This window comes from Corapipo altera, unplaced genomic scaffold (genome assembly GCF_003945725.1).
Source record: "Corapipo altera isolate COAL_440 unplaced genomic scaffold, ASM394572v1 1, whole genome shotgun sequence".
NCBI classification, from domain to species: domain Eukaryota; kingdom Metazoa; phylum Chordata; class Aves; order Passeriformes; family Pipridae; genus Corapipo; species Corapipo altera.
The window spans coordinates 13,842,583-13,866,122 of record NW_020884873.1 but is presented as its reverse complement, the minus strand read 5'-3'; the positions used below and the strand labels follow the sequence as shown (position 1 = coordinate 13,866,122).

At 42.3% G+C, this 23,540-nt stretch overlaps 3 protein-coding genes across 6 annotated transcripts in view; 2 read left to right on the top strand and 1 right to left on the bottom strand.

Moving 5' to 3' along the window:
- The window catches only part of SYN3 (synapsin III), a 203,526-nt gene extending 194,894 nt beyond the window's left edge, over window positions 1-8,632 (top strand). For both annotated transcript variants that reach the window (XM_027657222.1, XM_027657231.1), the window contains exons 13-15: window positions 963-1,047; window positions 2,492-2,789; window positions 4,270-8,632. In XM_027657222.1, the coding sequence (XP_027513023.1) occupies window positions 963-1,047; window positions 2,492-2,789; window positions 4,270-4,402 (516 nt within the window). In that variant the 3' untranslated portion in view covers window positions 4,403-8,632. The remainder of the gene's footprint in view (window positions 1-962; window positions 1,048-2,491; window positions 2,790-4,269) is intronic.
- A 333-nt stretch (window positions 8,633-8,965) lies between these two features.
- Window positions 8,966-19,961, bottom strand: FBXO7 (F-box protein 7). Of its 3 annotated transcripts, none has more exons than XM_027657205.1 (9): window positions 19,580-19,961; window positions 17,941-18,247; window positions 16,735-16,962; window positions 15,291-15,432; window positions 14,135-14,218; window positions 12,941-13,033; window positions 11,824-11,874; window positions 11,149-11,186; window positions 8,966-10,792 (listed from the first exon to the last, which is right to left on the bottom strand). In XM_027657205.1, the coding sequence occupies exons 1-9, from the start codon at window positions 19,699-19,701 to the stop codon at window positions 10,388-10,390; spliced, it is 1,470 nt and encodes a 489-aa protein (XP_027513006.1). In that variant the 5' UTR covers window positions 19,702-19,961; the 3' UTR covers window positions 8,966-10,387. The 3 variants fall into 3 exon arrangements, with proteins under 3 accessions (XP_027513006.1, XP_027512997.1, XP_027513010.1); XM_027657196.1 differs by having other exon boundaries at window positions 11,824-12,000; window positions 19,580-19,960; XM_027657209.1 differs by lacking the exon at window positions 11,824-11,874.
- A 144-nt stretch (window positions 19,962-20,105) lies between these two features.
- LOC113953742 (BPI fold-containing family C protein-like) overlaps window positions 20,106-23,540 on the top strand; it is a 29,007-nt gene continuing 25,572 nt past the window's right edge. The window contains 1 exon segment of the mRNA XM_027657257.1: window positions 20,106-21,344. The gene's annotated coding sequence lies outside the window, so the exon portion shown is untranslated.

The following is a 23,540-nucleotide window of genomic DNA, read 5'->3' as shown; positions in this document are numbered from 1 at the left end:
TTCAAGTGGCACTAGCCATTCCCTTGAGAAAGTCTTTGTCGCATACAGGCTAATGAAAACCATTGCTCAGCCTATGCTTGCGTTGACAAGGGAAAAGCAGAAAATTAGGATGCAGGAGAAACGAACAAGCAATGTATGCAGACAACCCAGATATTGCTTCATCTGGAAAAATGTAAGCAGACCCACCTCTGGCATCTGCAGAAGGAATCACAAAGCTGGGAAAGAGAAGCTGGTGATGAAAACAATTAGGGGCTTGGAAACATTCCCATGGAGGGACTGAAGGGATTCAGTCTCTTAGCTTTAGAAAGGAGGTGAATGAGAAAGAGGGCAGTGAAGGTTTGCAAAATAATGAATAGCCTAGCAGGGGCAGGTTGTGAGAACTAGTCTCAAAACTCAGAACAAGAAATGGAGACAAGAAATGGGAAAGACAGTGAGGCTGAGAGCTGAGCAAGATTCAAAGGGTCTGGGTATAAATATCAAAACAAAATATCTGGAACTGTTGCAAAGATTTTGCAGAGCAGATAATAAGCTTCATGTTTCAGGGTTGAAGCTGGCCCTTGCTTATTAGCAATCAAGAGGAGACCCCTTAGGGTAAAGAGATGATTACTCCATAGACATTTCCATGGTTCATCCGTCCTTTCTTTGGAACATCTGGTGCTGGCAACTGTCCAAAATGGGAGATGGGACTGAGAGACCCCCTCCGGCTAGATACATTTGCTAATTCCTGATTGTCTAAAAAACATTCTAAACTGTAACTTCATTGTTATTCCCTGTGAGCAAACAACTTCTATGTTCTTTATTACTCACCTCTCCATTTTAGTCCCATGAGATTTTACCAGCCAGATGCTGCATGTGTGTATGTGTGTATTTAAGGAACACTTCATGACTCTACAGTTCCTGTATTACCTCAGGGCTTCTCTTTGGGGACTATGTATTAACTGGAATGGCTTTTTTTCCTCTAGCCTCCACAAGTTCAGCCGGTGTCAATGAAATCTCAGACTGGACCTCAGCTTGGACAGCTGTCACAACCACGGCCTCCTCCCCAAGGTACAAGTTCTTTGATTCCCACGACAGTGATGACTGTGAGTCCTATCAGTTTGCCTTCTAAACAAAAGCTATCAGGACAAAGGTTTCACTCATTTTCCAATTCACTGTCAAACAGGCAGCAAATTCAGTGTGCTGCTGAAGCAGATACTGTCATATTCCACAGCAGCTCAAAAAGTGGGATGAAAACTGAATACCAGATCCACTTGATATCCCTGGTAGGCCTTAGCAAAACGAGGCCACTTGAACTGGCACTGGAGTAGGATTCTGGGCATGGAGTATATTTGTGTGTGCACAAAGCTGTAGTGGCTACAAGTGTTAAGATGCTAGAGTTGTCAGGCCTGGAACAGACACCAATGTGGTGAGGTCAGGATCCTTGATCCATCTGTTCAGGTGTTCCCATGTCAACAAGAGTATACTCCCAGCTCCTTCTGACAGCAGTAGCAGGTATGACTTCTGTGGCTTGGTCAGAACAACAAGTTTGGCTTATTGTCCTGATTTGCTCTGAGGTGATGAAGCACAGGGCTGCCCCATGGGTACCCAGGCCACACCAACCACTCAATTCACATAACTGATTAGACCCTCACTTTTGCCACCTTTATCACTTCCTTTCTCCACTCCAACCTCCTACCAGATTAACACCCACCTCTAATTATCTTTTCCTCATTGGTCACAGTTTTTCTGCATCCAAAATCTAGTATTTCTGATACGAAATGCATCTATGTAATCTTGGCATTACATACTATGACTGATATGAGCTGTCGGCCTTGCAGGATACTGCTCCCCATCTGTCTCCAGTACTCCCCTTCAATTCTCTGTAAAGTTTTTTCTCACATAACTCCCCATTCCATCTGTGAAACCCGGCCAGCCCTCATAACACTATCTGTAACTTTTGTCAGGCTCTCACAGTGTTATCTGTCATGTCCAGCAATGTCACATCCAATTGTTTTCCACTTCCTCTTCAGAAAGTCTGTTACCAGTGCAGCTGAAGCCACCTGGAACAGATAGTTCCAGCATGGATGGTGATAGGATGGAGTGTCTCACATCAAACTGCTGGGCCCATGAAGGGATTGGTGACCCAAACCAGCCCAGTCAGCTTTCATTTCCCACAGAGTTGGTTCTCCAGCTTCCTTCCCCAAGCAGGATGTGCTTACCAAGAAAGAGAAATACCAGATACATGGAAGGGTGAAACAGGTTGAAGTGACTCCCTTCAGGGAGAGTGGAGGGTCTTCTTTAGTGCTGAAGGAGGTAGAAAAATGGACAACTCTACAGAAGAGGGTATGACACCAATTTTTGGCCTATAAGAGAGGTTTTTCCTCATTCTTCCCAATGAAGCTAAACTGAAGAGTCTCTCCCCTTAGCAAGACCTGTTCTTCCATATAGATGTTTCATGCTTGTTGTCCATCACATGCACTTCCTCACATTTATGTCTACATGTCCCTTTCAGGTGGACCACGCCAGCCACAAGGGTCTCAGCCTACGCGAACAAACATACCTCCACAGCAGCGGCTCTCTCCTCAAGGACAGCAACCCCAGAGCCCTCTGTCCACTTCCCCTCAACAGCAAAGGTCACCTGGATCTCCACAGCAAGTCCGATCAGCAACTGGGTCCTCTCCAGTCCAGGCTTCCAAGGCAGGCGCTTTCCCTCCACAGCAGCCTAGACCTCCTGCCCAAGGCCGGGCTCCAAGCCAGCCAAGCCCGACGGAAACATCCAAACAGCAAGTTGCCCCACACCCACACCTGAAGTAAGTGCTCTGATAACCTGCTACTATCTGTAGATACCCTGAGCTGACACGAAGAACATATCACCTGTTGTCAGGCAGAAGTCCCCAGGGACAAAGACCTGCATAACTGTGAGTGACTTCAGAGGTATATATAAATATCCCTGGGCATAAGGGGCCACCATTGACCTGTTGTCAGGAAGAACAAGTTGTATTTGACATCACTAAGAATTCACACTCTTCCTCTTGTTCTTGTGCTCTACCCTGGCCATATCAACACAGCCACTGCCTTCCCAGTAGGGTGTACACACCTTACAGGCTGTAAATAACACAATATGGCCCAGAAAGCTCAACAGGAGTCATTCCTTCACTATTCCCTGAACGCAGGAGCCACACAGCTTCTTTTCTGGGCAATTTTTTGCAATTGGTAGCAAAAAGGTGGGGGGGTGGGAAGGGGAAGTGGCCCTACTCATATATATGAAACTCCAGATGGTGACTGTATGTTGAAGTGCTCTTCTGGAGCAGAGCACACCAATGAATTATTGATGATCTCTGATAGCAGCCTTGGCTGTCACCCTTCATGGAGCATATCTGGCTGGCACCATGGTAGGAAAGATTGGCAAAAAAAAGTCTGATGCTGACAAAAAGTTAACACGAGCAAATTGGTATGAACTGGCCAGAACAAAATATAGGCTAGGAATGAGAAGACAATTTCTAGGAATCAGAGGAGTGATATTCTGGAATAGGCTTTCAGTGATGATGTTTACATTAGCAAGACAAACCAAAAAAAGTGTACTTAAGGATCAAAATGTTGGTGTTAAGGATGCAGTCACCACACTATACATATTTCAGGTACTTGGTTTTCAGAGTCTGGTCTTGTGGTGGATACCTATTACTGACCAGAAGAAACCACTCAGTGACTAAGCACGGTAGCAAGGAAAATTGGGAGATTTACTTTAAAAACACAGTCCTGAAGTTAAACACTAGCAGGTAGACACCCAGCAGGAGCAGTGTGGCCAACCAAAAGACCTATACTACAGAGCTGACAGTCAGAGCACACAGGCCAGGGAGAGCAGGCAAATGCACACATTGCAGGGGACATGGCTACCAACTCGCCAAACCTCTTGTGCTCTCACAGCTGAAAGGGCAGGGCTATCATTCATGGTACAGCTGATGAGAGACAAGTGAACTTCAGTATGAATCCATTCTTCTGCATTAATAGTGAAATTACTTAACAGTTCCTCACAACAGCCACACCAAATGGCAGTTGCATACTTTTAGTCAGATGTTTTCATCAACTCTCACCAGTCTGGATTAAGCCACTTGCCCGTGTCGCATCCTTTCCCAACTCCCCATTCTTAGATGTCTTAGCACATGGAGATTATCCTTGCTAACCTCTCCTTTTATTCTTGAATTTGTCTGTGTGATGGAACACAAAGCATCAGTAACCAGCTTTGAATTACCACCTTCTCCTGCTGAGCCAGAACTCTGTTTTCCATTTCAGCAAATCGCAGTCCCTGACAAACACCTTCAGCATATCTGAATCACCTCAGCGGGGAAATGCCAGTGAAGACGAAGCAAAAGCTGAAACCATCCGCAACCTGAGGAAATCATTTGCTAGCCTGTTTTCTGATTAACAGTTCTGCAGGTGGATCTGTGCTTTTGTCAGTCCTCACTCTACATAATAGCATATCTGATGTCATCCTGGAATACACTCAGTGGAACCCAGCGACTTACAACTACCACCTGGGTAACGGGAATTTAGAAAACTACAGTTGTTTTAATACAAAGAAAATATTCTAATAACAGTCTGAAAAGTGACTGCATAAAAGTGTCACTACTTCATTGTTTTTTGTGCATAATCAGATCTGTTCAAATGACTGAATTGTAAAGCAATTTTACTCTTGCTAACTTCTGCGGAGTCAACACAGTTATGACAGTGCAAACTGGGTTTTATTTTGATTTGTACATAGTCAATACAATTGCTAACTTCAAATTACTGAATTCTTGTTAAGGTTGACCTAAAAAACATGGGCTTCTTTCAGAAACACATATGCAAAAGCAGAGTCAAGAATAAGTAAGTACTCATTGACTGATAAAGTGAGCATGTTTGAGCATGGAAGTACAGTGAATTGTGGAACTTTGTGATACCAACTTCATAAAAGGTCACTTTTCAGAGCAAAACTCCAAGTCCAAGTTAAATATGGTACCAGGCATCAGTAAGCACCAAAGATCACATGAGCAGGTCATCCGGATGGACTCCTGGTTTATTCCAGATCTCTCTGCTCATAGCAGATAAAAGATCTCTGTTTCATGCCTTGCATTTATGTCCCCTGCACATGATTCCCAAGTTCTGAGAGAAAAACATTGTGTTCTAACCCTGTAGCCTTAGCTCAAAAATAACCTGAGAAATGGGTCTTCCACATAAAAAACAACTTCTTCCCCTGCCCCTGAAAACACCAGAGTTCACATTCACAGTTCACACAAATTCCAGACAAAACCCAGCTAAACTCCAAGCACTTTGGTGACTTGGTCACATCTGGCTAAGCATTTCCCTCAGGAACGTGCCTAATTAATAGCAGAGCTGATGAAGTGCACATACTTGTGTGCTGAGTGTTCCATAATACCGAATGGACAGAGATATGGAGTGAAATCCTGTCTCCCTCCCTGAACTCCCACTGACTTTGCTGGGGTGAATGCAAAATGAATGCAAGGTGACAAAGCTGCAACAGAACAGGAAAATTATACTTCACAAATAAGATGAGCTGGGTCCATCCAGAGACCATCCAAGCCATGGCAGGGTATGTATGGGATTGCCCCAAGCAGGTCACAATCAGTATTAGTCCTCTCCACCCATCTCTGAGAATTATTCTTCTGGAGAAGAGAGAGATGGATCTTCACCAGTGTGCTTTTTCTCTAAGCCTGCAACACTGAATAGAAGCCATGTATGTGCCCATATAGTAGAACTTGGATATCACAAAACCCAGGAATGACACAAGCTATGTTCATGATTGCAAAAACCCACCCTGGGTAAATCCATGTATTTACAGCTATTTCTGCCAGGTGAGAACCCCCTTGCACCTTGTGAGCTCTGGTTATAGTATACCTAATGTAGGTGTCAGTCCTCAACCCGCCTCCTCAAAATACTGCTTCAAGGCCAGACTTGGCTTTGTGCTTCCCTTAGCAACTTCACCATGATGATACTTAGGAATGCCCAGGGAGGTCAGTAAGTTTTAAGTTAAAAAAATATTTCAGCCAGTGGCATAGATCTTTGCTGTCAAACCAGGAGATCCCCAAAACAACAAAAGCAACAGCTGCATTTGCCATCTCGGATCTTATGATTCACTGGTTGGAATAAAGCCAAACATGGAAATCCTTCCTGCATAGCACCTGTAATGAACATCTAAATCCAATGCAGTCATCTGGACCTTGTATGACCTACCCCTGAGCAGGTCTTTGCACATATAATGGCAAGTAACAGCATAGCTTTTCCAGGTTGGAAGTCTCTCAAGAGACACATCTGGATCAATGATTTATACCTCAAGGCCAGTATTACAGGACCACCTTACTCTCTGATTATTTGTTCCTGTTGTTATTTTCTTCCCCAGTTCTGTGTTGTCCTTCAAGGTTTGCAAAGCAGTTTACAATGTAGCATCATAAATACATGTCATTGTCTGAGAAAAAAAACAGTCCCTGATGTTTTGGAGTCTCTGGGAGCAATAAAAGCGTGACAAATGGGCTTGAGCAAGACTGGTCCCACTGGCAAGAATAGCAGATTAACAGGCTCCACTATATGGAGAAGAGGTAATACAATGCTGGCGGGAGAGGATTTCCTTCTGTAACACTTCCCTCAGCATGGTTTAATGCCTTTCCCTACTAAATGGTCACCAGAGATGCAGAGTCAGAAATAAAAGTTTACTGCCAGAATCCTCAACTGTTCTCTCCCCTGAAACTCTTTATGTCTCCCTTACCAACACAACATATACAAAAAAAGTAACTAGTGACTAGTATGCCCCATAAATCGACCCCAGTTCATCACTGAAACCACAACAGCTGGATCATTTGCTGATGCCGCATTTGAACACAGCAGGGCTGTCCTCCAATGGACCACAGTGACAGGATAGCACTGCTGACTTGATACCTAACGGTGACTCAAGTCTCTTAATTTGCCTACAGCTCCCAGCTGTCACCTTTCCAGCGACAAGCAAACAGAATTGCATCTCCCCTCCTCCTAGCTACAAGTACGAGCAACAGGCATTGTCAGCTTATCTTAGTTACTCCCATAGTTCCTGAAAAGCATCTTCATTTCTATTCATAGAAGTGCTTTAATGAAAACAGTGAGTTGATTTCCTGAGTTAAAATGATGAAAATCTACGCTGTGTCCTATGAATGTCCCAACAGTACACCTCAAGTCTACAACTATGATGCTCACATACTAGATGTTGTGGCTAGCAGGAGATTCACAAATGCATCATCCAAACCTCAGGTTGTCACCTTTGATGCCAGGTTTCTAGTCCAAAATCCCTACACTCCAACAAAGAGACAGAGGGAATACAAGGGGTATATTCTCCATTTATATGAATGGAAAACTAAGGTATACCCAAGAGGTATTTAGCTACCAAAATATAACAGCTGGAGCTAGGGCAGTAAGAAGGCAACAGAAAAACTAGTAAATAGAAGCTACATTTAAATCACAGGGCAGACAAGCCCCACAGCATGCCTTGGGATCTTTCTCACACAGCTGTGAAAACTGAGCACCTGGTCAGAGCTTTCTTTTGTCTTGTTTGCTTTAATTTTCTTCACATGGAAGCCAGGAAGCATGAGTAGGTTTGTGTGTTTGGATCCAACCCAAGAAGGAGCTGGTAGGCAGCTGACACCCACCCATATCCACCACCTGGAAAATTAGTTTACATTTTGCTGTTTAGATACAAACTGAGAAACATCTTGATTTTCTTGTCATAGCTAGGTGTGGTATTTCAAGAGAAGTGTCATTTACATTCCCAGGCAAGCTAAGGTCCAGAAGAACAGCAGTCCTACTTGTAAATGCAGAGTACTTTACTGTCTCCCACTAACCACAAGCAGGTACATAAGACTTTACACCCTGTGTATGGCTCAGCTGCTTCACATCTGGTTGGGTCTAAGTTTCATGAGTAAGATAAAACAATAAATAGAAAAGCCAAGGAAAATAGTTCCTTATTTGCAAGTGACTCTTAGTAGCAACGTTAACAGTGTTAGGTACAGGTAAGAAATGCCCATCTTCAGGCATTTCATCTTTTGTGATTTCTCTTTTATAGAAGTTTACAACAGGAATCACACACACACTTGACTTAGGAGCTGGCAAATAAACAAAGCAAGCAGCTAGTTTTCAAGTATTTCCTCTGTTTTGTCTTCTAATTTTATACTGTTGGCCCAAGATATTCACTTTATATTTCATATCCTGTTTTATGAATAACAGGAACTCCTCTTTAAGGAACTTGACAGTTCCGGGTAATCAGGTTCTTTTATCTTTGGCTCACAATACCTTTACCACAATGTGAAGGACAACAAAAATGGGGAGGAATATCTTCAGGTCCCTTAGTGGTATATGTGTAAAAAGGCTGAGTTCGTGTCTTCAAAAAAAAAAATAAAATTCAAATGACAAAATCCAGGATAAACTGAATCTCTGGCATCAGCCTGGCAGAAGTATAACTTCACGGTTGTCTTCATGGCAGACAGAGCCCAATTCCAGAGAAGGACACGGCCTGCCAGCAGGGTAAGTCCCGCGATTGTCATCAAGGCAATGGCCATGAGAGTACCACTGGCACCACAAAACTGACTTATCTCACGTGCACAGAGATCATTGTTCCCAGAAATAACTTGAAAAAAAATGAAAAGGGTAAGTTACAGCTTTAACTGATAAAATAATTTCTATAACCTTATCTGAATATTATGTATTCATTGCTGAAGCACTCATCACAAGGACAAGATGGTGCAAGATCAGTGCAGTGTAGATTTCCCTTTTCCTTTTTATAGTCAGGGGAATATAAAGAAACACTGTAAGCTTCTTTACAGAGGTCTGACTACAAATTTCACTTGTGAAAATTCTTTTGGAAGAAGACAATTCAACCACTGCAGGTAAATGTTGAAAGTTAAGGATCATCTTGGTATTGAAGGGAAACCATTGCTGAGAAGTAGAAAAGGGAAGAAAGAAGCAATACAACTTTTGACAGCAAAATAAAGTATTATATTTTACTTGGCAAAACTTCCTGACCCTACTGAAGTCAGCTGATTTTATACAAAACAAGATGAGTCACTGAAATATCACCTGAAAAAGCACATAAGTATTACTGATTAAATAGCTTGTATTTAACAGGAAATGCCATTCCATTTCCACTGCTGGAATTTCAAAAAGGTTTTAGAAAATAGCATCAGTTGTCACAACAGTCATCAGTACCATTTACATTTATAGAAACACTGAGATCAATCAGCTTAAAAAATACGTAAGGAATTAAAAGTTCTAGCAAAGTTTAGTCATTCTGGTCTTCCTTTAATTGAGCTCCAGTGTCAGCCTGCAGATCTCATCAGGAGACTTTAACAGTGGTCTTGTTAGTTGCTCATTAGTTAATAAGACAATACTTGAATGGTGCTCTTAACATGCTACAATACATTTCTTTTTGGCAAGATATAATCTGATACTTAAGTAATGGAATTAAATGGAATTCACTGAATTGAAGTGAGAATTCATTCTGCTTCTCATGTTGTTGTGACCCCATTTCCACTGCAACCAGGTCAGCCTATTTAATTCCTTAAGTCAGACAGGGAGAGAAGATGCATTTTTGCACCACTTTTAGTTCACACACAGTAAATGCAGCCATGTACTACAGATCCTTATTTGTAAAGTCAAGGAGAAAGACAAAGTTTTGCTGTTGATTCTTTGTAAAGTTGCTCTGCTTCTGTTTAGACTTCTGAGTTGCACTGTAGCATGACTTTACTCAGTTGTTTGTCAAATTAATTCATTTGTGTTCTAATACTTCTATTGTAAAGAAAATTCCTTCCCTGTATTCTTTGTGCATTAAGTAACAATACAAAAATGCTTTTTACCTAATAAAACATTACAGGAAACAACATATTCAAAAATATCCATGAACACACATCTACCATGACAGTGGTACATGGTAACTGTTCTATGTGGTACATGGTAACTTTTTTGTTAATAAAGATTATTAATTAGCCTGGTAGATTTTAAACATCATCATTTCTCCTGGCAATTTAGTAAAACTCTTCAAATAAGACAGACAAGTACAGGGTTTGTATTTAAAGTGCTCTTTATCTGATGCAGCATTTGGTCGGTATCCTTCTGGTCTGCAAGTAGCACTTCACAGACAACTAAGGGCAAGGAGGAGGGGAGGGAGAACAAACTGCTCTAAGTCGTAGCTCTTTGTGAAACAGACCTGAGTGCCAGGTGGTACAGCACTACCAGAGCACAAAACAAACCCAGCCTTTGTGGCTGGAACACTACCATGCACACATGTTCTTGACACAATCTGAAGAGAAGGCAGGTGTTAGTGCCTGGGATTTGCAATCTCCTGCAGTTAGGAAGCAAGCTCAGCGACTAGAAAACTCACTGCAGGAAAAAGCCGCAATCAAATGAACGCACGGCGAATGTCCATGGGGCGGCCCCGGCTGGGTCTGGGTGGAAACCTGTCACTGGGACCAGCTCGTCCTGGAAGCGTAGGGCTTGCTCCAGGCAAGGAACCAATGGGGTCAAAGTGTGGTCTGAATGGAGGAAACTGACCTGGTGCTTCTCCCTGGCCAGGAATGAGTGAGTTAATTGGGTCTCCAACATAAGGAAGTGTTGGTCTCTCATCATATTCTCCACCAATGATCATTGGAGGATAGATTGGGTTTGATGGAAATGGGTTGGGAGGAAAGGGATTAGGATAGAATGGGTTGGGATGAAAGGGGATTGGATGAGGTATAGGAGGCAGAAACATCATGTGCCTCCATCTCAGGGCCTCCTTCTTCTGTTTCAACTTTTTCTTGTATAGCTGCAGACAGAAAAAGAGAAGGCATTTTAAAGCTCTGTAAGTGTTCCAGCTTCAGCAGCTGCATTTAGTTTTATGGCACTTCTCAAAAAAGTGCTCCTCACCAGTCTGAAAACCCAGAGCAGCAACTCCTCTGCTTGCCAAAGCCCAGACACAGCATCTTTGGAAGATCTCTAACCCACAATTCAGGCACACACCATGTAACTTGTTGATGCTGCTTTCTCCTATTCTGACGAACACGCATACATGGAACGCCATACTTTTAAACTAAAACTTAACTCATTACTGCCTCCCAAAGTCTGTGCTTAATTCTCAAATTAGACTCATCTCAGAGAGATTATATAAAAAAAGCCACCTACTTCTTTCCAGTCTGTATCACGAGGCCTTGCAATAGGATCTACAAAGAGAAGGAAAAAATTAAGAAAAGCAAGTAGCGCTTGTGCCACGAGTGCCCAGAGTTTGTCAGAAGTTGCAGAATAATCAAGTCAGGAAAAAACACTATTTGGTCAATACATCTTTTCATAAAGATAACACATCTTAAAAAATATAAAGATCCAGGACCAATTAATAGGTAATCTACTTGCACACTCATTCTATGTAAAGCATTATCTCCAAACGGTACTAAGTAGAGAAATCCCAGAAATACTGTCCAAACCTGTGCCTTCTGACAGCACTTCCCTTGACTACCTTTGTTTCTTCAATCCTGTGTGAGAAATTGTAGCAGGAATATATCCTCCCTTCACTTCCTAATATCTGCAATAGCCAGTACACCAGAGTAACAAAGGAAACAGATGAAAACAAGGAAGGCCTGCACCACGCAATGGGAAGAACCACATAGTCCACCAGTAATGGCTCAGAAGACTGTCAGCAATTTTCCTGGCTTAACCTGAATTACAGCTGACCAACAGTACTGCATTTCCTCAGAGTGTTTAAATAACATCACTGATTGCCTGAGGAGCCTCTTATCAAAATCTGTCACACCTAATCCCTCTGTTAACGTGAAGTAATTAGAGAAAGATGTGCCTCGACATTACCTCGGAAATCCCGCAGATACATAAACCTCCACAGAAGCTGGTCATTTGAAGCTGTGTAAAGATCACGGCAAACAGCAGAGAGAGAGATGAGTGAACGGACATCCAGAAGCCTGAAAATCCGAAGCTTGAGCTCAAGAGGAAGGACCACTAACCCAAACACATCTGGCAAGTTCAGAGCTACACAGTGAAGAAAACAGAAGCATCACTTAAGTGGTGTGGAGTTTACTCTATCTCTAAAGACCTTAAAAGAAAGTAAGAACATTATAATCTTTCCCTTAAATCCTCTCCCCTTCATACCTGAGTTACATCACTTTTCTCAGCAACTACTGTGATGTGACTTCTTGCAAAACAGACCTCTTGCAACTCTAAGTACATCTATAGAGTGCATGAAATAGGGCAAATGACACTTTACACTGACCACTATGCCTAAGAAACATTCCAAACACCTAACTATGTTTATAGACTACAGAACAAAAGAATAGGTAAAGAAAAAAAGACCTGCCCAATTTCATGAGTCTGCAAAATACACATTAAGTACAGAGCACATGCTTCACATAAAACCTTCCTGCACTGAAGTCTAGAGGGAATTCCATCGAATAGTCTTCAGAATACAAAGCTGAGACCTTTTACAGCAGTAACTGTGCAGAGACAGCCTGGCTTCCTATTGCCTCACAAACACCAGCATGGGTTACTTCCTAACATCCCTTCCAAGCCCTCAATGATCAGTTACTGACAGGATCATTACTGAGGTTAGACTTCCAAATATGATGCTATACAAATTTTTCTGTTTTGACAAAGAAATACTTCAAAACTACTGCTACAAAATTATTGTGGTATGATTTTCTCATCATTAAGTGTGAAAAACAGCCACTCCATTTCAGTCTCTGAATTGAGACTAGAGCAATGAAAAATTAAAACCAGAATTATATTAATATTTTCTCAGTTACAAAGATCAATATAATTTCTTTACAACATATATATTACTTTATGCTTACTCTTTATATAGCCATCACTGAGCAGCTGTTTCTAACACTTTTCCTTCAAGGTTTTTGATAGACCCCCTCCCTTCCATCCTCACAAATTAAGTATCATCTCTAACATAAATATTTTCTCTCACCTTGTCGGGCAGCAGCCAGGAGAGAGTAAACCAGCTGGTCTTTAAAGAGACGGGATAACTTCTGAAGGTCTTTGTAAACACCTGCAACCTTCTCTATCAAAGAAGAGAGGTAAAAAGCTTAACTTCAAAGGTTTATAATGCAAAAATTATATGAGAATTACAGTTTTCTTGTAAGTAGAACTCTAATTTGCCTGTGATCTCGATGGGAGCAGTTCTGCAGCTACAGTGTAACTTGCTTGCAACAAGTCAGTCATTGGCAACTAGGGACCACTTCCATGGTCAAGTTCAGCTTTCCCTTTGGCCTCAGAAAGCACAGTTAAGGGGAAGACTTGAGTTATTCAGAAACAAACCGACTCTCAAGCTGTCAGAGATTCCTTTGTCAAATTACAAAGCTCATGTGTAACATACATCTGTGTTCTAAATGCCTGAAATAATAATTTTTCTGACAGAAGTGGTTATCCACTCTGTTCTCTGAAGAAAGGAGAGCCAGAAGACTCTACTGTTATATTGGACACATTTCAGTACTCAGTTCTTCTAAACCCTTTCAATTAGACTTATACACCAGTGACTGGGACTACCTAGAACATATGGTAGGACATCGAGTCAGTCTCAACTGCCAATAAAGCAGCTCATCTACTTCAGAGAACAAAACACTAGTCAGGCCTGTGCTCACAAGGATCCACATCAATCTGCCTTCCTCTGCTTCCTTGACTTAGTCTTCCCTCCAATTTTGGCACTCTGGAGAAACGTATGTGGCCAGCACGTGTTTTCTGACAAAAAGAATTTAACCATTACAGTGCCACAACAAGAGTGTAGGTACCACCAGCCTCTGAAGCCCTGAGCTGCCAGGCAGAAAGGGGTATTTTCCAGCACTGCTGTCCCAGAGATCCACACATATGCTTAGGACCTCATAAATTACAGGCATAGGGGCCAAAGGATAAATTGGACTTCGCAAGGTTCTTTTCTAACACTGCTAATCCAAGAAATACATTTTGTTTTAACAAAATATGAATAAATGGCTACACTCTGAATTCCTTTTACCACAAAGTTATGACTAATCTAAATGGTAACTACATTCTTATTCTTTTTTGCTATTCTGTACCTATTTGCTGCTATACTAAAGCATATTTTTACCCACTGTATCACTTCTTTACTTTTCAGTTTACCACTATGAGTATCATAGCTCAACCATACCTGGGTCCTGAAAGGAAACAAAGGATGCTGGCAATAGCTGGATCCTCTTAATACTTTTAATCTCGTTGTTGATTTTTAATGTTGCTGCAAATATAAAAAAAAAGACACTTTAAAACTTAAAATACTCTGAGAGATGACAAAGACAACTTCATTACTGCTTTACTCTTTAGAGATGTTTTACTTTCCTCCCTTACTAGATCACACAAGGAAAATACTACACCAAGCAGGTAGACAAATAAAAACTTTTTAAAAAAAAGGCACTTAAAATAGCAAAGCAGCAACCAAGCATTACCTTCAACAATTCTATCACATGAAAAGAGATGTAACACAGAAGTTTACTTTATGAACACTCTATGCATGGTAGCTATAACACTGTCCTAAATCTAACCTTAACCCAACTTAAGATGGTTAAAACATCTGATCGTAATATGTACAGGTTTTGAGAAAACATATGTGCTTATACAAATTGGCAAAATCACTTACAAGTTTTACATAGAAACGGAAAAGATTTAATCAAAGATTAAAATTAGAACCAAGTCCCAATTTAATATTGTTTCCACAAAAACGTGGAATTACTTAAATGCCAAATAAAATAAAGAATAGAAAGGGAAAAAAGACAAAAAAATCTCAAAAAAAACCATCAAGTGATATGGAAGCTGCTTCGAAAAATTAGACTTCTGTAATTTTTCTGGACTGAATGTCTTAAACTAAAAACAATTTTTGAGATCACAGTCAGTGTACTACAGGAAAGATTATACATCAGAGCTTAAGAATACATAGTCTGGAAGTTTTAAGTCTTGCAAAGAACATAAGACACAATACTGTAGCTGGAGCAGATCTTTTCATGTCTGGCAATGTATACCAAAGTTCGTATGAAATGAGACACAAAAAATTTCTAAAACACTGCTGTGAAAAGACCAGCTGAATCTCCTAAGGACTGATCTGCTATAATTAGAGGGAGACAAACAGTTAACACAGAGACCAGAAATGCCACGAGTATTCAGCATCAGGAAGTGGCATCTCCTGCACCTCAGCAACCCAAGTAATAAAGGTGCAGCTCAAAACTTACCTCACGAAAGTGCATATAAGTTTTCTCTTGCTAAACAATGGTGATACTTAGCAATGTGCATCCAGGATAAAAATTTGACTGACTTACCATTAATAGCAACAAGATCTCCCAGAGGCACACAAGTCAAACCAGCAGAACCTTCCTCACAAAGGGGATGTGTGTACTGTAGCTTATAAACGCCATTCCCCCTCCACTTCTCTGGCATAGAGACTGCCTTGGCTTCTGTCCCCTAAAAATGCAAAGAGGTAACACACTGTCACACTTTAGCAGTGTACCAATGCTGTTTGCAATTCAACTCTTAGGTCAGTCCTAATGCATATTATGACACAGTGATTAAGAGTATGTGTGATTATACACTATTTTCCCAAAAAGAGCAAATATAAGGTGAAGTTTAGTAATTTTTTGTCCTGACAGGAAAGGTTTTTCAGTGATCACTCACACCTATTTCTTTGAGACACATGCTTCATTCTGTCACTCATTCCAGCATTCCTGCACATGCATTAATTTGCTGCACAAAAAACATGTTGTTGCACCTTTTCTGTGAACTTACAATATCTGACAGGGTTGTAAGAATCATAGTTTGAAGTTAATTCAAAAATTTGAGTCGACTAACAGTTTTTCTTTCAACTTCAGTATGAAAAGGCTCAGATGGAATCCCAGGGGGTGGATATGACATAACCACAAGTATAAGTAGATTCTTTCCTCTTAAATCTGTAAAGCAATTATCTTGCCTACTTCCAAGCCTGCTCACTGACATAAGCAAACTTTTTTCCCAGTGGCAAATGTATTCTTCAGGTAGTATTTCAAGTTATGGGGATGTGATGAATTTAGCAGATTTATTAAATTGGTATTGGTCAACCAGACACACACATGTGCTTAGTTAGCCTCACTGCAAGAAAAAAATATGGGAATTTAAACACCTTTCCTCACATCAAGTCTTCTTCTGCATGTTCAGCTACTTATGAGTAAATATAAAATGCAAATGGAAGGGAAAAAGTGAATTCACACATTGTACAGAGGTATTGCCATAGGTGCTCAAGTACGATACCTCTACAGATTGGTGGAACCAAAGCCTAACAACACTTAGCTGAAGTTCCTATTGAATTGGAGACAATATTTTGGCAGACCTAGGCCTTGCTAAGCACCACTTGAGCAGGCTACCATTGAGATGACACTGACACTTAAGGCAGTACTTTGATGAAGTGCTACAATTTAAGCACATCTACACATGGCTCAAGAGCATAAAGCAGAAACAGAAGGTTATCAGCTGGGTCCCAGGGAGACTGAGGACCAAAAGAAACACAGGGACAGGCCTTTTCTCTTGCACCTAAAAGCTGCTCTAGTCTTTAGCCCAAAGAATTACTGCTCAGGGAAATTAGAGAAGCTGGTACTTCAGCAGCCCCTGCTGCCAACTCACATATACAAGGCAGAAGCAGATCCTCAGATGGATCCTGCATTGCACACTCCCATGATATTCCATAGCTTTCTCACACTGACCAAGAAATTTCTATTTGCTTGTGCACCTACCTACCTGAGGTACATAGCCTGTCTCCATCATGAGCAGATGAACCAGAACAATCAAGGCATCAGTGGCACTAGTACACTCAGCAGAAAGGTAGAGCATCTCCAAGGAATGGGGGATTTCACCATCAGCAGCTTCACTGCACAGCATGGGTTCTGAGGGATAGGAGCCTGTACCTTCTTCCAGGTCACCATCTTCTGGGACTAATCCAGAAGGAAATTCTAGGCTGGATCCTGCCTTCAGGAGAAAGTGAAAAATAACTTTGTTCAGAAAATTACACCTCTGTATACATCAACATTTTACATCAACATTTTGCTTATTCCATTTCCCATGATTTCCCATACAAGTTGTATATACAAGATTCATTACACCTCCACTTTCCAGCATTCCAGATGGAGACTGGGATTATATACATAGCCTCTGTATTTTTTAATCTTTATAATACAAGTGCTTCATTAAAGGATATGTCATTTTATTGCATACACAAATTGAAGACAACATGGTAATACTATATTAAACCTTCAGAATTAGAATTTTTGCAACATACACAGGAATAATTTAATCACTGTAGTATCACCACTAATCTGAACTTAGCCAACATGCATGGCAAGTAACCAAAACGGTAACTAGGACTGCCAACAAACACAACAGGCCTAAATAGCAGGGAAAAAAAAATCCATGGAGTGCATCTGCTGTCACTTAAGGAGGACTGTGGCTTTATTGTAACTTCCTTTCTTCTACAAAAATCATACCATGTTATTAAGTTACCTGACAAAACTACAGACACATTACAAAAATAAAAAAGTAGAAAGAGAAAGGTCATGAAAGGAAAAAAAAAAAGAGTCCAATTTCAACAGGCAGTGCCTGTTGCAACTGCTCAGTACCTAGAATCAGTTTCCTCAAGAAGACAGCGCTGAGGCAGGTAAGAAACATAATCCTAATTTCCTTAGGAAAAGTGCATGTTCCAGCAAAAACAGTCACTCCTGTAAAAACGTCAGATCTAAAACACTTTAGGCTCTCTGAATTAGCTTCTGTGCCACAGGTAATATAGAATGTAGAGAGACAAATTTCCATTCAAATAACTGGATAAACACTGGACAGGTATTAGGAGCCAAATATTCTGAAGAGACTCTCTCCTATAGAGTACAGCAATTGACACAACAACATACCTTCCTTTTTGCCTTGTGCTGTACAGGACAATTCTCATCTACTTACCCTCTCATCACTCTTTTGAACTTCCCCCTGAGCTTTCTGGTTGTCAGATTGTTCATTCTGCCCTTCTTCTTTTGGACTGTTTGCTTCACTGTTGTTGGGGATCAAGGGGGACGGCTCACGACCATTCTGAAGTGGGGGAGGAGGAGGAGCAGAAGGAGGAGGAGGAGGTAGGCTGGGTTGCCCATCTGCTTCTTCTAGTAGTAAGCATATCAAATCACCAGAAACAATCCCGTACGAAGCTAAGGTGTTCTGATCCTCTGTGAGAGCGTCTTTTCTGTTCAATGTTATTGAAAACTTGGTATCAGAACTGAAAAATAAAAGTAAAAAAAGTAAGGAAACATGGTTGGCTGCAACTGGCTAACTGCATACAGAGGTATATATGACTGGACATGGCACTTAGTGCTGTGGTTCAGCTGACATGGTGGTGATCAGACAAAGGCTGGACTTGATGATCCTGGAGGTCTTTTCCAACCTTAATGATTCCATGACCCTATAGTTAGAAATGCATACTCTGTATTACAACAGTACTATGCCATGGGGTTTAATCCATTAATAATGAGCTATACATTAGAGAAAGAGTGAGGGCAAAAAAAATGTATTACATTATTTCCCCCCATGTTTCTCTCCAGGTACATTTTAAGCAACTGTAGCTGCTTGGTAGATAAAACTTCATTTACAGAAATTTCTCATTAAAAAGTTACAAGCAAAAGCGAACAAATGCCCTTCAAATTCGAAGATATCAGACCTAAGGAAACAAGCTTTAAACAAACTAGTGGCTGAGATTATTTAAAAATAAATAGCGCTGTAGACTCAACCATCTTGCTTTCTCATGAAGCAAAACATTACTTTCAAAGATCAGCAGCTGTCCTACAGGATGGTAATCGCAAATGAGGGTAAGATAAGATGCTTCAGGGTAAGCACGTATGAAAAAAAATAAACAGAAATGAAACTGGTTAGCAGGGAAGCAGTTACCCTAAAATACACCCACTGTAGCAAGACAAGCACCAACTTCAGATTTCTCCTGCCCACGTCACACGTGAATCACCAGTGAAACACCAGTACATCGGACCTAATTAGAGGTTTGCGGCACAAACCCTTCAGCCACCGCCACAAAAAACCCCTTTTGTAGGCGATTCTTAAATTGGTTCTGCAGACTTCACTCTCCTACAGAGTATGCCGTGAGCTCTTCACAGATAAAACGTTTAGGAAATTTAAACCCGGGGACTCTCCAGGAAGCCTGAGGGAACTGTAAAACTGACACCCTGCACCCTGCACTGTGTAACGTAAGGGCCACGCACAAACCCCACTCAGCTCTGACTGAGTTGCGGATTCGCGTTTCGCAGCCGAGCACGCCCGAAGTTTTGCTCTCCCGTTCCGCAGCGACCAGCCGAGAAGCAGCACCCGTCCCGGGCGCTGCAGGAGCCGGGGCAGCCCACCCCGTGCGAGGGGAAAAGCCCTCAGACAGGGAACACTTTAATCCCCCGGGACGCGCTCCCCGGCACGGCCGCGCCCGACCGGCAGGGGGCACCACCGCGCCCAGGGCGTCGCGGGGGGCAAACCCCCCTTCTCCCCTCCCCCCCTGCGTGGTACGGCCCCGTCGCCCCCCTCGGGCCCCCCAATGGTTTGGTCCGCACGGTACCTGTACCCCCAAGCGGGCAGCAGGGCCGCGCGCAGCTGCGCGCGCAGCTCCCCCAGCGTTGGCTCCGCCCCCGGCAGCTCCAGGGCCGCCGTTCGCTTCTGCAGCCGCACGCGGAGCTTCATCGCGGCGGCGGCGCCACCGGGGGATGGAGGGGTGTCTCCGCTCCCCCCTCGCACCCCGAGCGGGCCCCGCCAGGCGGCGGCGGCGGCAGTGGTGAAGGTGGCGGCAAGGCGCGGGCGCAAGGGCTGCCGGGCCGGGCCGCGCCGTTGTTTTGGTTGTCGCGGCACCGCCTCAGCCCGGCCCCGGCCCCGCCCCCGATCGCTGCCTCGGCGTGCCGCGCTCTGACCTGCGCGGCGGCGGCGGCGGCCCCGCCCGGCCGCGATCGATGATTGGGCGTTCTGCTGCGCGCGCGTCCCCTCAGGCGGTGTGGGCGGAGCTGCCATTGCTGCGGGTGCGACCCTGGCGATGCCAATGGGATACGCTCCGTCCGCCTCAGCCCCTACCCTGCCACCGACGGGAGTGGCAAGGCTCATGGAAATGCACAAGGGGAAGGGCTGAAGGAGGATGCTGCCCCTGAGACTGGTTTTGTAAAGGAACCTGACTTTTCTAGACCAGACTACTGAGTTGTCATCTCAGAAGTGGTGTTACAACACCTTTGGTTCAAGTAACCTCAGCGGAAGTATTAAGTGGTACAAACTGAAGTTTACTGGCTCTAGGTCACCTGTCAAACCTGGGAGAAAATCCCCTTCCTATGTCTTGGATCTCTATGAAAAGTACTCTCAGGTTTATCTAGAAATAAACACTCTACTACTAAGAGTACTAGTAGTAGTACTAGTACTTAGTACTGCTAAGTATAATGTCGATTGGGGGAATAATGTAAAAGGCACAATTTATTTAAGTTTTCACTTCATTTAATGAATTACGCTGAATTCAAAAAGCAGTGAATTCAGAGGTAACTTGGAAAAACACATATTCTCAGATCATCTTGGGGTTTTTTCTAATGATAAAATTTACTTACATTTCTCCATACATAGAATAATACAAGAAATGTGAGGTGCAGGAAAACTGGGATACTTTCTAGAAGTATAATACTGAAATAATAAGAGAAATCCCAAGACCTAGCTTGCACAGCTATCACAGAATACAGCTGCTTATTAGGGCCTTATTCACATTGCTTAACCCTATAGAAACAACCCTACTTGTGTATTTTCAGCACTTAGAGAGCCAATCGGAAAAAGGACACTGAACCCAAAACTTCTCTTTTGGGCTTCAGAAGAAATTTCCTTTATGCCATCTGAACATGGTCATCCAACCCAGGAAAATGTGGTTGCTAAATTTTCATTTTAGAGTTCACTGTCAGATATGTCTCAAACTGAAGGGCAACCATCATCTTTTTTCAACATGTCAATAAATTCCTCAGTGGAAAGGTGATGAAAGGAAAAGCAAGGAGTCTACTGAGGTGGAACACCACTCATTGAGCAATAGAAAAACTGATACTCATTACAGTCAGCTCAGTGTAACTTATCAGGCCCTCAATGACAAACATTAAAACAAGTGATTTCCTGAGAACCTGCACCCTTTGCCACCCCTCTTTTTGGAGGAGTGCTTAGGCTGTCGTCATCAAATGGGGTCACATCCTGGATAAATCCAGAAGAGCGGATTGATGGAGCAGAGGGGGATGAGAACGGAATTGGCAAGAATGGTAGAAAGGACTGTGCCTGTCAGAAACTCTGCTTTGCTCTCTCTGAAGAAGGTTGAATCCAAAGTGAGTCATGCTGCTGCCTCAACCATTTTCCATTGGCCATGAATGTCCTGCTATGTTTCATTCTTTAGAATTATCCCTGTCCCAACCACATGCTGCTATCTCACTGGCTCCAGGGCATTTTAGTCTATGCTCTTTTGAAAGGGTGGAGGAGGCTTCCCTTCTTTGGGAAATGTCCCTGGCTACAGTTGTGGTGCTGCCAGCAGAACCACCATTTCAGTAACTTACACAAGCTGAAGTGATTGTGTGGCACAAAATGGTTCCGTTTCTCAGGGCTGGCTATACTCACTGATAGGTAACCAGCTACATGAGTTACAAGTGAGCATTTCTGCTGCCATTCTGTGAATTTTTCCTTTGAATTTTATGAGTCATGCCATAATGTAAGGTTTAGACACGTTTTCCACACAGCACTATTAAACAGGAAAACCTAGGAGACAATTAGGATGAAAGGCTAAAACATTTTCCTCAGCTTTCAAGTCTGGAAAATTTCAAATGACTCAACACTACCATTATTTTTTTCCCTCACACATCGTTCTAGAATAAAGGGCTATTATTTGATGAGTTACAGTTTTTCTCCACCATTTTAATTTTGTCTCAATCTGCAGACAAAAGATTTTCAATGGCCACATATGACATTGACCTGAGGCTGGGAAGGACACATGCAAAGCAGCACAGGAAACCTGTGTGCTTAAAACCTTGAACAAATGGTTGTGTAGAGAAGAATTTTGACTTTCAGTATAGTTCACTCTTATCAAAAATTGTGAATTATTTTTAATTCCTTAAGATAATACACAGTATGGTGACAAAAGAAAGCTCCTTGTCAGTAGTTTAGAATGGTTGTTAAAGACAATATGGTTTCTCAACTCAAAGGATTTTATTGAGGATTTTTCTTCCCCACATGATCAGTGTGAAACACAAGCAATAGAACCTGTTCCACCAAAGCAGTAAAATCCTACTGATAGTCCTAGTGGGTTCTCTTGAGAAACTTGAAACTTAAAGCTGTAGTACTGTTGACCTAGTCCTGTGGCAGAGGAGAACTATAAAGAGTAAAGGTCTCTTTGGTTCAGTTACATACCTCATGGAAATATTTTTTCTTCCTGAAAGTTGAGTGTGGTAATAAAGTTTTGAGACAGTGGACCTTTTCCATTATTTTTCTTTATGTATTTGCCACTACAAAGAATGTATTTTATAATACATATAAGTAAATATGTATGTGTGTATATGTTAAACCTTATGATACACACATTTTGAATGACAAGGGTCACACTGAAACCTGTGAAAGAGGGTGGAATGAGAAGAAGGGTATGAAGGCTAGAGTATCGTGAGGAGATCTGTGAAAGTCTGAAGTGGCATTTTAAGTGTGCCAATGGAGGAGGAGGTTCAAATCAAAGCTAGTGGAGAGAACCTCCTAACTTCTTACAGCTTGCTAGTGGTCAGCTTTGCTCCTAAAAGGTATTTTAAAGCCTGTTGTGCTGATGCTCTATAGCCAATACATTTAGTGGAGCTCTGCTTTACACTGTCTCAGATTGGTTGAATACAGATGACTCTTAAGCAGTGTCTGGAGTTTGCTCATGTAGCTCTTAACTGCACTGTTTCTGATTAAAATCTTGATCACAGGGAGCAAAGGACCTTTCAGTGGGTTTTCTGGAGTTTGCCAGATTGCTTCAGATCTTTTTAGCTACAACTGCATTTTCTTGGATTTACATATTTTTAAACAGTATCAAACTGCTGGGAGTTGTGTGCACTCCGAGATCAGAGTTTGATATCTTTGCATTAGCAGACAAAAGTCACGTTTCTCTGGGTAGTAAAAAGAGGCTCAGGTTTTTCCTAGGGAAGTTACTGCATCCACCTTCTGGGAATCTTACAGGACTGCAATTTGTGTGAAACCAGGGTGGTAGCTGCTGAGGCTGAGACAGTTCCTCATGCTACTGTCAGCTCCATGAAAGTAACAGCATGATTGGACACGACTAAGAGTGAGCCAAACGACTGGGAGGGAAGGAAGCTTAGAACAGAACTATGCAAATGATGGACTCAGGTCTGAATCTGGGCAATTCAGATTCCAGACAAATAAGGCCTGCTGCAGTCTGCTCAAGGTCTCAATATATCTTACTCTTCTCCTGTCTCTTGGGAACCAGCTTAAGTGCACCCTTACAGTTCTTAGCTGTGAGGGCAGCGTGCAGGGCAGCACTAGAACAAGGA